Below are 12,947 nucleotides of genomic sequence, written 5' to 3' on the forward strand. Positions count from 1 at the left end.
TTGGCCAACGAAAAGAAAGATGAGTTTTACAAAGCGCTAAGGAAGCTCTTCCTGTTATTGCCTGGCAGCACTGAAGTAATGACAGAACCAAACCGCGTGTGCTACAGAAGGCTTTGTGGTACCACTATGTTTTCAACCCTTCCGGGTTCACACATCTGGTTACCCAGCACCCGTTTGCATATCTCATCTTGCCGTATTTCCTTTCATTAAGGACAGAGAGATACTGACTACAGAGAGTACGGGGTGGGTGGGTGGGTGGATGAGTGGGGGACAGGAGAAAAAAGAACGGGAAGCAGGCTAGAGGCCAAAAGACTTCTGCAGGGTTAGAGCCTGTCCCTCACACAGAGGTCCCTCAGGTACCTCCAGCTTCAGTCCCTGCAGTTTCACTGCTTAGTCTCTCTCAAGGTCCGGAAGCTAGTGCAAAACCAGCACCAGGACCAGGAAGGAGAAACCCAGCAGCGAGGAGCCGCAAGTGGGCAGCAACTACTGCTCATAGAAGACCCGACTTCCCAGACCCCTTCGCAGAAGGGCGGGGCGTGAGCTTGGCGGCCAATCTCCGCGTCCGCACGTCGCCATAACCCCGCCCCACCCTGCCCCCTCTCGCTCCGCCCTTCCCTGGGGCTGGTGCGGCGGCAGAGACGTCAGCGCTAGGAGACCCCTGGGTGGCGGCTGCGCCGTCGGCGGGCCGCGGCCTGGACGCGCTGCGGGGAGGGGCGGAGCGAGCGGGCGGGAGCGCGAGCTGGGTCCGCCTCGGCCGCCGCCGCCGCTGCCGCCGCCGCCGCCGCCGCCGCCGCCAGGGAATAATCTGGGCGGCAGCGGGCGGCCCCCGCTAGCGGCCACGAGCCACTTCTGCCGGTGCCGGGAGGAGCTAAGGTTGCCGGTCTCCTGTCGTCCCCCTCTCCGCCCCCCAGGAGGGGCGAGAGGGAGCCGCGGCTGATGTCAGGTACGGCCGGCGGAGGCGCCCTCAGGCTGCGGGTCCAAGGTCTCGGCTCCCTTCGTCCTCCCAGCTCGGAGTGTGCTTTTGGGGGAGCGTGGAGGGTGGAACCAAACCCGGGCGCAGCCAAACAGGTGTCTCGGGGTCGCCGCCGGGGCTGGGGACTTGGAGCTGCTGAGGGAGGCGCGGGGCACTTCCTCCTCCCGGCGCCACTGTGAACTGCCATTGGGGCAGCCTGCCCACCGGGCCGCTATTTTGTTGACGAGTAGCCTCCTCTTGGTGGTGGGTTCTTCCTTTCTGCCCTCTGGTGCCCCTCACCTCCTCTTCGCGCGCTGCCCGCCGTCGGGCGGCGGCAGTGAGACTCGAGCTGCGTCTCGGTCGCGGCCGGATCACTTAGCGGTCCTGCCCGCCGGGCGGTCCCCGCCCCGCCCCCCTCCTCCGACCTGTGGGTCCGGCCGGACTCGGGGCTCAGGTGTGGCCACCTTCATCGAGAGCCGCCGGGCTGCCGGGCAGCGCGAGTGCCTGGCGAGCGAGCGTCTTCCCCAAGTGCCGGGGGGACTTCCTCGGGGCTTTCTTGGATCATCAGGTTTGTGGCTGATTTATTTTTTAAAATTTCACTGCCTCTGGCAAAGTGAGCTAGCCAGGTGTGTTTGGCTCACTTGCACGGTAGAGAAGGAGGCAAAGAGTTTATTTCTCCACCCCCGGCACCCCCTCGCGAGTGTGTGAGTAGTAGGTGCTGACAAGTTGGCCATACGCCTTCGAATTTGGATAAATTACATACTCTTAAAAGAAGAATGTAATTTGGGAGTGGGGATTTATTCTTCCCTAGCTCTTACTCTCCTCTTATTATTTTTTTAAATAATAAACAAGAAGGCACCACATGCTCTGGAAAAGTTGATTGGATTTATATCTAGTTTTCTAAATTCGTTATAGATATTGTAGTATATCTTTTTAACGCTTTTCGGGTTGGAAACTATTACGCTAACCATGACTTGACTTCAGTATGAATTAAAAAGTTAGTTATAAAGGTAGAACTTTAACACGTTAAAGTGATTAGGCCAAAGTGACCTGGACAGAAATATGCTCATTTACTAAAAGTTAAGCATAGAATATAGATAGCTTGGCCTGGGTGCCAGGAACAAGTGTTGTGCACAAGTTCAACTTGTTTAATTCTGGTGTAGGTTTAGACAGTGGGAACTTGAAGTTTTAGGAGATATTTAAACAATTTTCCATACCCTTAGCAGATAAATGTCAAGTGAGCCTGATGCACATGATGCTGTGTGTTCTGAGTATTGAATATAGTAAACTATACTTATTTTGTTTTCCACTAGCTAGTATATATTGATGTGCAATTTAAGTGAATATAAAGTTTTAAGTTACCAAACAGTTAACTCTTTTCACCATATGTTAAGTAAAACAGTGATTTAGTAAGGAAAGTATGACTCATTTAAAATCTTCGTAGGAAAGGAGCATGGTGTTTAAGTACTGGTGGAGAACTATTAAAAATCTCTCTCAAATATGCCTGTAATTTGTGTTTTTCTATATCTTTTTATTTAGGCCTCAGCGTTTAAAAAATATTTTGTGGTTGATATTCATAGATAGGATAGATACAGTTTTTCTTAAATATGCTTTTTTTTGGTATAGATTATACTAGTCTGTATTTCTGAGTAAATTTAATATCCAGAAATTCTTAGAATTTTATCACAAACTTATTTAGTGGTACATATAATGAATTAATTTTCACCCAGTCATAGAAATACAAAAGTGTGTCCTTTTAATGCTGTTTACTATTTGTATATTGATTTTTGCTCCCTAAGATAAAAATTGCATTTTACAGCTTATAGATTTTGTAAACCATGGTAATTTAAAATAGAGCCTTTGTGTGATAAAATTATTGATTGGAATTCTTGTGACATTGTAGCTGTAAACAAATGTTAAATGGAAAAGGGACAACTTGGTGAAATTCATTTCACATTCATTTAAAATTTTAAGCTTCCTAATACAACCATATTACTTTTAGAACATTTGTTGAGATTTGAATAAAGACGCTAGTGTACAAACTATAACAAGGTGGGAAGAAAAGTATGACAAAATTTTTTTGCTCCAAATTCATTACGATTAAGGTCATTCTTTTAAAAGAAGGAAGAAAGAGAAGAAAGAAAAGGAATATTGTTCTACAAAAAAGAAGTTAGCATTTTATCTTAAGATCTAAATGTATATCGGGGTGCCTGGGTGACTTGGTCAGTTAAGCGTCCGACTTCGGCTCAGGTCATGATCTCACAGTCTGTGAGTTCGAGCCCCGGGTCGGGCTCTGTGCTGACAGCTCAGAGCCTGGAGCCTGTTTCAGATTCTGTGTCTCCCTCTCTCTCTGCTCCTGCCCTGTTCATGCTCTGTCTCTCTCTGTCTCAAAAATAAAATAAAACGTTAAAAAAAAAAATTAAAAAAAAAATCTAAATGTATATCTAATGTGTACTTAAATTTTCACTTTGCAACTAATTCGAATGAATGGCCAAGGAGAAAATACATACCAAAATCTATAATGTGTGAATAAAAGAAGTGTCCCTTGGAGAAAAATATATAAAGAAGTTGATATTTGTTAAATAGAGGTGCCTGTAAGAAAGTAGGAGAAACCAAAAAATCTGAATAATTTACCTAGAACCTGTAGTATGAGCTGCCTTGCACGTTGAAGGCACATATTAAAGGCAGGAAAAAGCAATATTAGGTTGGCGAGATTCTGAAATGGGAAACCTGGTTAGTTTACAACTAAAGCTATGCACGAAAACATTTGAACTGGTGGAAATTAGATACAGCCAAATTTGAAATTATATATGGTTTGGTGTAGTAATTTGCATTCTTGGTCCTTGTATTATTTTCCTAGGGGTGCCATAACAAAGTATGGCAAACTGAGTGATTTAAAACAATAGAAATTCATCATCTCAGTTCTTCAGGCTAGAAGTCTGAAATCAAATGTTGGCAGAGCCATGGTCTCTAGATTGTAGGGGAGAATCTGTTCATGTCTCTGAGCTTCTGTCACTGGCAGTCCTTCGTATTCCTTGACTTGCCACTATATCACTCCCCTCCGTTCTTTCTTTGTCTGTATCTCTTCATATGGCATTCTGCCTTTTTTTTATAAGGATACCAGTCATATTGGGTTAGGGTCCACCTTGATGACTTCATCTTAACTTGATTACATCTGCAAAGACCCCATTTCCAAATAGGTCACATTTATCTTTTACAGTGTTCAATAAATTTTTAGCACCATAGGGCAGACCAAATCAGAGGGTGTGGTGGGAACAGAGTAGGGACATCTAAATTTACTTATTTATCATTTACTTATCTCACTGCTGACTCAGAACCAGGTTGTAGAGGGAAAACAAACAGACACAAATCTCTGTCCTGGAGGAGCTTATATTCTAAAATGTTGGTTCTCAAAATGTCCCTGGATCTGCAGCATCAGCATCATCTGGGAACTTGTTAACAATGCAGATTTTCAGGCTCAACACCCCCCCCCCCCCCCCCCGCCCCCACCAGACCTCTTGATTCAGAAACTGTTTTAAAAAGACTTTCAGATGATTCTGATGCAGACTCAGATTTGAGAATCAATGAACAAGATGGAGAAAAGAGACAATAAACAAGGTAAGTAAAATATGTAATATATTAGACGTTAGTAGGTGCTGTGGGTAAGAATAGGGAAAACCCCCTGAGAAGTAAAGGCCTGAAGGAGTTGGGGAGTGAGCCATGTGACTATGTAGATGAGTTGTGTTCCCAACAGAACAGCAGGGGCAGAGACCCTCATGTGTTTGAGGAACAGCAAGGAGTCCAGAGAGAACACAGCAAGGGAAACAGTAGGTTGAGTTTATGAAATTTGTTCGTTTTTGAACTGTAGAAAACAAATACTAGGAGGAGATATCAGAGAAAGAAGAGTGAGGATAGGATGGCAGACCGTTCAAGTTCATCTTACTGGTTTTGGCTTTGTCTCTGAGTGAGACTGAGAAGACCCTGAAGGATTTTGAGCAAATGACTAATGTCTTTTTAAAGGGATCCCTTTGGTGAAATGGACTGGTAAAAATGGATTGAAGAAAGAAGGCTGTAAAGGGAAAAGTTGATTAGGATCCAGTTATACTAGTTGAGAGAGAAAGAGGGAGGGTGAGGAGAAGGAAGAAAAGGAATGGTAGGGTGGTAGGACTAGGGTGGTAACCGTGGAGAGGTTAGAAGAGAGGTACAAGATGAAAAACATACAGGACTGTAGTGAAAAATAAGGTTTTTTCCTCCCTAGTTACTTCAGTCACTGAGTTGCCTGCCTCAAAGTTAACTGATGTTACAACTAGTCTTTATATATTCTTCTTTAGATATTATATATATATATGATAAACAGGTTTTAACAGGTTAGTAGAGTGGTTCCTGGAGCTGATTTTGTTGCTTGGGACAGTTGGCAACGTCTGGAGACCTTTTTAGTTGTCCCAACCAGGGGGAGTGCTACTAGTGTCTGGTGAGTGGAGGCCACAGATACTTCTAAACATCTTACAGTGAACAGGACAGCCACCAAGAGAGAATTATCCAGCTCAAGGTGTCAGTTGTGCCAATAAAAAACACTGGCTTGATGGGACTTAGAGAGGTTGAGGCACAGATAGTGAAGGGAAGACAGTATTGTGTAGACAGAGGAGACAATAGGAATAGAGGAGCCCACTGCATTGGGATGTTTAGTGAACTGTATAGGTAGTTCAGGATTACTGAAGAGTAAATTATAAGGCATGGGGTATTGAAATATGAGCCTGGAAATCTGGACAGAGTCTAGATCAAGGAGAGCCTATATATATATCATGTAAATTAAAGATGCTTAGTTTTTGTCTTATAGGCAGTGGGGCTCCATGGAGAATTCATGGAGTGACTTGGTCAGCTTTTCATTTTAGATAGATCATTCTGGGGGCACGTAGGTGGTTCAGTAGATTAAGCATCTGACTCTTGATTTCCTTTCAGGTCATGGGTTCCATGCTGGGCATGGAGCCTGCTTAGGATGCCCTCTCTCTCTCTCTCTCTCTCTCTCTCTCTCTCTCTCTGTCTCTCTCTCTCTCTGTTTCTTTGTCTCTGTCCCTTGTGCTGCACACTCCCAAAAAAATATAAAAATAAATCTTTATCTTACACAGTTTTAATGACTGAAGTTGTGTTATGGGAGAAAATAGTTTTGAAAGGGTGAAGTGGACATCATCTCTTTGTTGTAAAGTAAAAGATGCACATACGTATAAGCTGATGTAGACATTACCCTTTTTGCAAGATACACAGAGAGATGGGAAAGAAAATGTACTCTTTTCTGTGTAGACATTTTTTATCTATGGTTTTAGTTTGGGTTTTTCCATTTGTTTTCTTTACATTTCTCTTATTTAAAAAGTAGCCACACACATTACTGGCAAAAAAAAATCATAATCTGCCAAATGTGCAAAGATTTTCCTTAGCACATGTAGATCATTGTTTTTGACAGCTGCAGAGTATTCTGTGGTATGGATGTACCTTGTTTGTTTATTTAACTAGTTCCTTATCAACAAGCAAACATCTTACAGCAATGGCTGCCATGAACATTTTTGCAGACGACTTTGTTTTTGTCCATAAGAGAGAAATTTTTTAAAAAAAATTTTTTAAGCTTATTGATTTATTTTGAGAAAGAGAGTGCAAGTGGGGGAGAGGCAGAGAGAGAGAATCCTAAGCGGGCTCTGCACTGTCAGTGCAGAGCCCAGTGGCAGGGCTGGAACTCACGAACTGTGAGATCATGACTTGAGCCAAAGTTGGACACTTAACCAACTGAGCCACCAAGGCGCCCCCATAAGAGAAATTTCTGATGATGAAATGGTGGGTCAGGTCATACTCATTTAAAAATTTTAAAATATATTGCCAAATTGTCCTTCCAAAAGACGGTAAATATGTGTATTGTGAGAAAGAATGCAGGAGTGCCAGTTTTCTCTACCATGTCATTACTGTGTGTTACTAAACATTTTTACCAGTCTGATAGGTTAAAACACTATCTCTGCATTTGATTTAGTTTTCTTTAATGTGAATTTTTTCTTTTTCTTTGAGAGAGAGAGAGAGCCAGGGGGTGGGGAGTGGTGGGGAGAGGAAGGGGGAGAGGGAGAGAATCTCAAGCAGGTTCCACGCTCAGCGTAGAGCCTGATGCAGGGCTTGATCCCATGATACTGTGATCATGACTTGAACCGAAATCAAGAGTTGGATGCTCAACCTACTGAGTCACCCAGGTATTCCTCTTTAATGTGGAATTTGAATATCCTCGACCATTGTATTTTCTTCTCTGCAAATCCTTTGTTTTCTTTATCTGTTATTTTATTTTTTAATTTTTTAAATGTTTATTTTTGAGAGAGACAGAGACAGTGAGAGTGGGGGAGGGGCAGAGAGAGAGGGAGACACAGAATCTGAAGCAGGCTGCAGGCTCTGAGCTGTCAGCACAGAGCCTATGTAGGGCTCGAACTCACGAACTGTGAGATCATCACCTGAGCAGAAGTTGGACGCTCACCCAGCTGAGCCACCCAGGTGCCTGTTTTAACTTTATCTGTTTTTATATTAATCTTTTGTCTTTTTTGTTATGATACTTCTTGGCAATTTTGCTGTACAGTTTTTTTTTTTTTTCAACATTTTATATAGGAACATGTCTTTGAACCAGCAGTTTCATTGCCAGAAATTTAATCAATGAATAATTTCACTTTTCCTATAGTCATAGCTTCTGAGTTTTGAGAAGATCTCAATTCATGGTACAAAAATGATAAAGTGGGGTGCCTTGGGTGACTCAGTCGGTTAAATGTCCGACTTTGGCTCAGGTCATGATCTCATGGCTTGTGTGTTTGAGCCCTGCTTTGGGCTCTGTGCTGACAGCTGAGAGCCTGGAACCTGCTTCAGATTCTGTCTCCCTCTCTCTCCACCCCTCCCCCTCACAAAAGTAAACATTAAACGAAGTTTTTAAAAAATGTAAATGATGTTTTCTTCTAGTTTTGTTTTAATTTCATTTTTTTAGAATATTGAAATTTTAGAAACATTTGGAATTTGAAAGAAAGTAGGTATTCAGCTGGCTGCTTTTTATCTTTTTCCTGAAAGATTATTTCAGTATCATTACTTGACTAAGCCATCTTTTTCTTGATTTAAAATAGTATGTATATTATGTATTAAATTTCCATACATAGTTGGTTTTTTTTGTTGTTGTTTTTTGTTTTTTTTTTTAAATAAACCCTTTATTTTGATCCAGTAAAGACCACCAGGGTTATATATCTTTAGGCTGACAAAGGTTAATTAACTTGCATCTGTGAGGGAGACCACACACCAGAAGAACTGTCAGCATTTTACTAAATAAAGAAGGGATAGGGTTATTATAGGATTTTGGACAAGGGCGGAGTTTAGACAAAATTTAAATGAAGCAATATTTGATAAGTTTGAAGTACAGCAAGGCTGTGATGTCAGGGGGTTAATTAACATCAGGCTGGGCTGAGAAGCAAACTCAAAGTCCTATTTCCTTAGAGACTACACAGTTAAGATAAATGTGGAATGTTGTGTCTGGGATACCCTATCTGAAATTCTGAGTTGGAAATTAAGCCTGTTGCTGTTTGATTAATGATCTATCATCCATACAAGAATGGGATGTTCCAGTCTCGCTCATATACTTTCAGATAGCTTAGTTCTGACAGTGTGGTTGTGAAGAAAAGAAGTCTCTCAGCACTATGTCTGTAGTACTAATTAATAAGCATTAAAATTTTTTTTCTTTACAGAATCATAGATAAATTGATATGTCTGTTTAGCATGAATATCAAATTGTTTTAATTACTATATCACTGTTTATTGTAGGTAATATATTTTAATCTCTGGTGGGATTCATCTGCTCTCCATCCTGCAGTGTTCCTTTCAGGAACTTCCCAGTTATACTCACATATTTATTTTTCAAACATTAAGAATAACTTTTTACCACAAAAATCTTGTATTTTAAGTGACTCCGTTAAGCTTAGTCTGACCCCACACCCCTTTCCAGAATTTCCCCGGTATATTCTCATGCTTATTTTTACAAAGCTTTTAAATGTTTCTTACCGAGTTATTTAACTTTTTTAAATCATCTTGTATTTTAGTTTGGATGATGTTACATACATAGATTAATTTGGAGAAAATCGGCATTGTTATCATTGATTCTTTTTTTCCCAATGTTTTATTGTGATAAAATACACATACAATTTAACATTTTAACCATTTTTAAGTGTATGTTTCAGTGGTGTTAAGTACATTGATATTGTTGTGCAACCATTACTACCATCTATCTCCAGAACTCTTTTCATCTTGCAAAACTGAAACTCTATACCCATTAAACAAGAACTTTCCATTCCCCCCAGTCTCTGGCAACCACCATTCTTCTTTCTATCTCTCTGGTTTTAATTGAGTGTCTCCTGTAAATAGAATTATATAGTATTTGTCTTTTTGTGGCTGGCTTATTTCATTCAGCATAATGTCAAAAGTTCGTCCATGTTATAACATGCGTCAAAATTTCCTTTCTTTTAAGGACTGAATAATATTCCGTTGTATGCACATAACACATTTTGCTTATCCATTTATCCATCGATGGACACTTGGATTACTTCCACATTTAAGCTATTGTGAATAATGCTGCTATAAACACAGGTATACAGATATCTCTTTGAGACTCTGCTCCCAATGCTTTGGGTCATAAACCCAGAAGTGGAAGTACTGGATCCTGTGGTAATTCTAACTTTTTAATTTTTTGTGTAACTATCATACTGTTTTCCATAGTGGCTGTACATTTTACCTTACAGTGCACACGTGTTTGCACTTCTCCACATCCTCACCAACACTTGTTATTTTAATAGATACAAGAGTCCTATTGTATCTCATTGTAGTTTTGTTGGCATTTTCCTGATGATCAGTGACGTTGAGCATCTTTTTCATCCTCAACATGCTCATGCTTATCTGCCATTTATGTGTCTTGTTTGGAGAAATGTCTGTTCAAGTCCTTTGCCCATTTTGTTGGTTTTGTTGTTATGTTTTAGGAGTTCTCTAATGTATTCTGGATATTAATCCCCCATCAGATAGATGACTTAGAGATATTTCTTCCATTCTGTGGGTTGCCTTTTTACTTTGTTGATAATGTCTTTTTTTTTTTAAGTTTTTATTTATTTATTTTGAGAGAGAGGTAGACTACCAGGGGTATATATCGTTAGGCTGACAAAGGTGACAAACTGTGAGATGGTGACCTGAGCTGAAGTCAGATGCTCAACTGACTGAGCCACCCAGGTGTCCCTGTTGATAGTGTCTTTTGATACACAGTATTTTAAAACTTTCATGAAGGCCAGTTTGACTACTTGTCTTTTGTTGCATGTGCCTTTGATGTCCTATCCAAGAAATTGTTCCCAATTCCAATATCATTTTTTCTTCTAAGAGTTTTATAGTTTTAGGTCTTATGTTTAGGTCGTTTATCTATTTTGAGTTGATTTTTGTGTATGGTGTTAGGTAAGGGTCTGGTTTCATTCTTTAGCATGTAGATATCCTGTTTTCTGAGCACCTTTTTTGAAAGACTGCCCTCTGTTCTTGTATGGACTTGGTCCATTTGTTGAAAATCTTTTAACCATAAATGCAAGGGTTTATTTCTGGGCTCTCTATTTTATTCCATTGGTCTGTATGTCTTATCTTTATGCCAGTGCCACTATTTTGATTATTGTAGCTTGAGTATGCAAAAAAATATTTATGTTCTCATGGAACAGTAACAAAAAGGTATTCTCACTTTTGATTTTCTGAATCTGAAATTGTGGGAATATTTTTAAAAATAGAATTATAGCTTAAAACAATACAATTTGATTTTAACTTGGTTGTGAACTGTTATATAATTTTTGGAATGTTTATTGTTTCTTATCCTTACATGCTTTTTCAGGATTCATAAAATTCCATGGTCCTTTCTAGCACTAAGGTTGTGTAACCATGCTCAAAATACGTCAGGGTCATTAGGTGACAGCTGTGTGTTAATTTTCTATTTCTATAATCTTAATAAATTAGTACTAGAAAATGCTTTTAGTGTCTCTGTCTCAGAATTAATATGTAAGTCTATTATAGTTAATTTGAGTTTAGATACGTCAAAGGAAAGAATATAGTTCATATTGTATGTCTGTTTTATGCCTTTAGGTTTCAAATGATGGATCCATATATGATTTTTTTATTTAGTAAATTAGATGGTATATAGATCTCTGTTTGCAGAAATCATTTCACCTGTATTCCTCCCTTCAGTAAGACAAACATGCAAACATTTGAATGCCTTTTGTAAGCCAGAGAGTGTGTTAGGTGCTAGAGATGTAGAGATAAGAACCTATCCATTTTTCTTAAGGACCTCTTAGTCTAGTGGGGAAGAAGTGCACATTCTATTATGCAGTATGATATATACATAGTAGGAGGTGTGAATAAAGGAACAAGGAGACATTTGAGAGAAAGCAGTTAATTTGACCATGGGCATTAGGGAAAAGTGATCATGGAAAGTACCAAAACTAAGAAACCTTGAAAGAATTTGGCATCTATCCAGTAGACAAAATCGAGGAAGGCACACCATGCAAAAAGAATAGAATGGCTGAAGTCATCCATATGAAAGGTCATGGCAAACGGGAGAATGGCTGACTGCTCTTTACAGATAAGGGAGTATGAGAAATAAGAGAGCAGGAAGATAAACTAGAGCCAGTCTTCTGTACCAGGTAAGAAGTATGGACTTCATCCTGTGGCATTGGAAAATACATGTTTTTTAAACAAGACTGCTGTGTGAAGCCTCTATGAAGTTGTTGGTTAAGAGAAGTTAAAAGACCTGAGCATGGAGAAAAATGATCAAGACCTGGAGAGAGAAAAGTGTCATTTTGGAGGGATAAAATAGATGTGGAGATATAATCAGATTTGGGGGTTTGGGAGAAGAATAAAGAGGTAGATGCTTTGCTCCCTTATTTCAAGCCAGCTAATGTTTATTGCACTATCATCTTGTGGGAAGCATCATAGTTGGTAACTCTGAGAGGAAAGATACTATTTTATGCCTTCTGGTAGTTTACATTCTGTGAACAGAAGAGTCTCCTTTGCATTGAGTAGTTAACTATTTTAACGATTTGTATTACTGTTTGTATCAAAAAGGGAGGCTGAATATAGCATGGTCCATTTTGGGTTCTGTTCACCCAGAAATCAAAACTCTCAAGCGTCCATCCTATTTTTCATGATCCAGCAAGCTACCACCCACCATTCAATATTTTTTGGAGAAAATTTTTTTTATCAGAATAATGTAGCAGTTCTCAAAGTGTGGTCCAGGGAAAGTGAGATCTCTTAGACCCTTTCACGAAGACTATAAAATAAAAAATTATGATACTAATATCAATATTTGCTTTTTTAATTCACTCTTTCTCCCATAAATGTATAGTCAGATTTTTAAGAAGCTACATGTTATATGCCATTGCAAAAAAATTAAATGCAGAAGGAGATATGGAATTCTAGATCCAGTGGTCTTCTATTAAACCAGATACTGAGATTTATAAAAATTTAAAGCAATGCCACTCTTCTCTTTCATTTTTTTATAAAATAAAATATTTTCCATAAAATGTTATTTATGTTAACAGGTAGTGCGTTTGCCATTATTACTTATGAATAAATGAATATTTAAAAACTTTTTATGTTTTAATTTCTAATAAAAATCTAATCAGTGAATATAACCTATAAAAACAAAAGCTATTTGAGGTCCTCACTAATTAAGTATTTAAAGGGATACAAGAGTATAATTTTTGATAGCTGCTTAAGTAATGTATACTCATTAAACTCAACTTGGAAACATGTGGGGAAAAAAATCTTAGTTGCCCCTACTCCTAACACTGATATTAGAAGTTAGAATTAAAATTAGAAATGAGAAATTATTAACATTTTGGCATATTTTTCTAGTCTTTTTTTAAGGATTTTTTTTAAAGCACAGAGTTGGAATAACATTGTATGTAAAACTCTGCGTGCTTTTTTTCACTTG

The 12,947-nt window shown here is 39.4% G+C and overlaps 1 protein-coding gene across 5 annotated transcripts in view; it reads left to right on the forward strand.

Moving 5' to 3' along the window:
• The first annotated feature begins 643 nt into the window (after positions 1-643).
• Positions 644-12,947, forward strand: part of C1GALT1 (core 1 synthase, glycoprotein-N-acetylgalactosamine 3-beta-galactosyltransferase 1) — a 41,542-nt gene continuing 29,238 nt past the window's right edge. For 2 of the 5 annotated variants that reach the window (XM_019443405.2, XM_019443407.2), the window contains exon 1: positions 644-943. In XM_019443405.2, coding sequence (XP_019298950.1) covers positions 937-943 — 7 coding nt within the window. In that variant the 5' untranslated portion in view covers positions 644-936. The other 3 variants (XM_019443406.2, XM_019443408.2, XM_053897710.1) reach the window with 2 other exon arrangements.

Source organism: Panthera pardus, unplaced genomic scaffold (assembly GCF_024362965.1).
Source record: "Panthera pardus isolate Hobbes unplaced genomic scaffold, ASM2436296v1 HiC_scaffold_8, whole genome shotgun sequence".
NCBI lineage: Eukaryota > Metazoa > Chordata > Mammalia > Carnivora > Felidae > Panthera > Panthera pardus.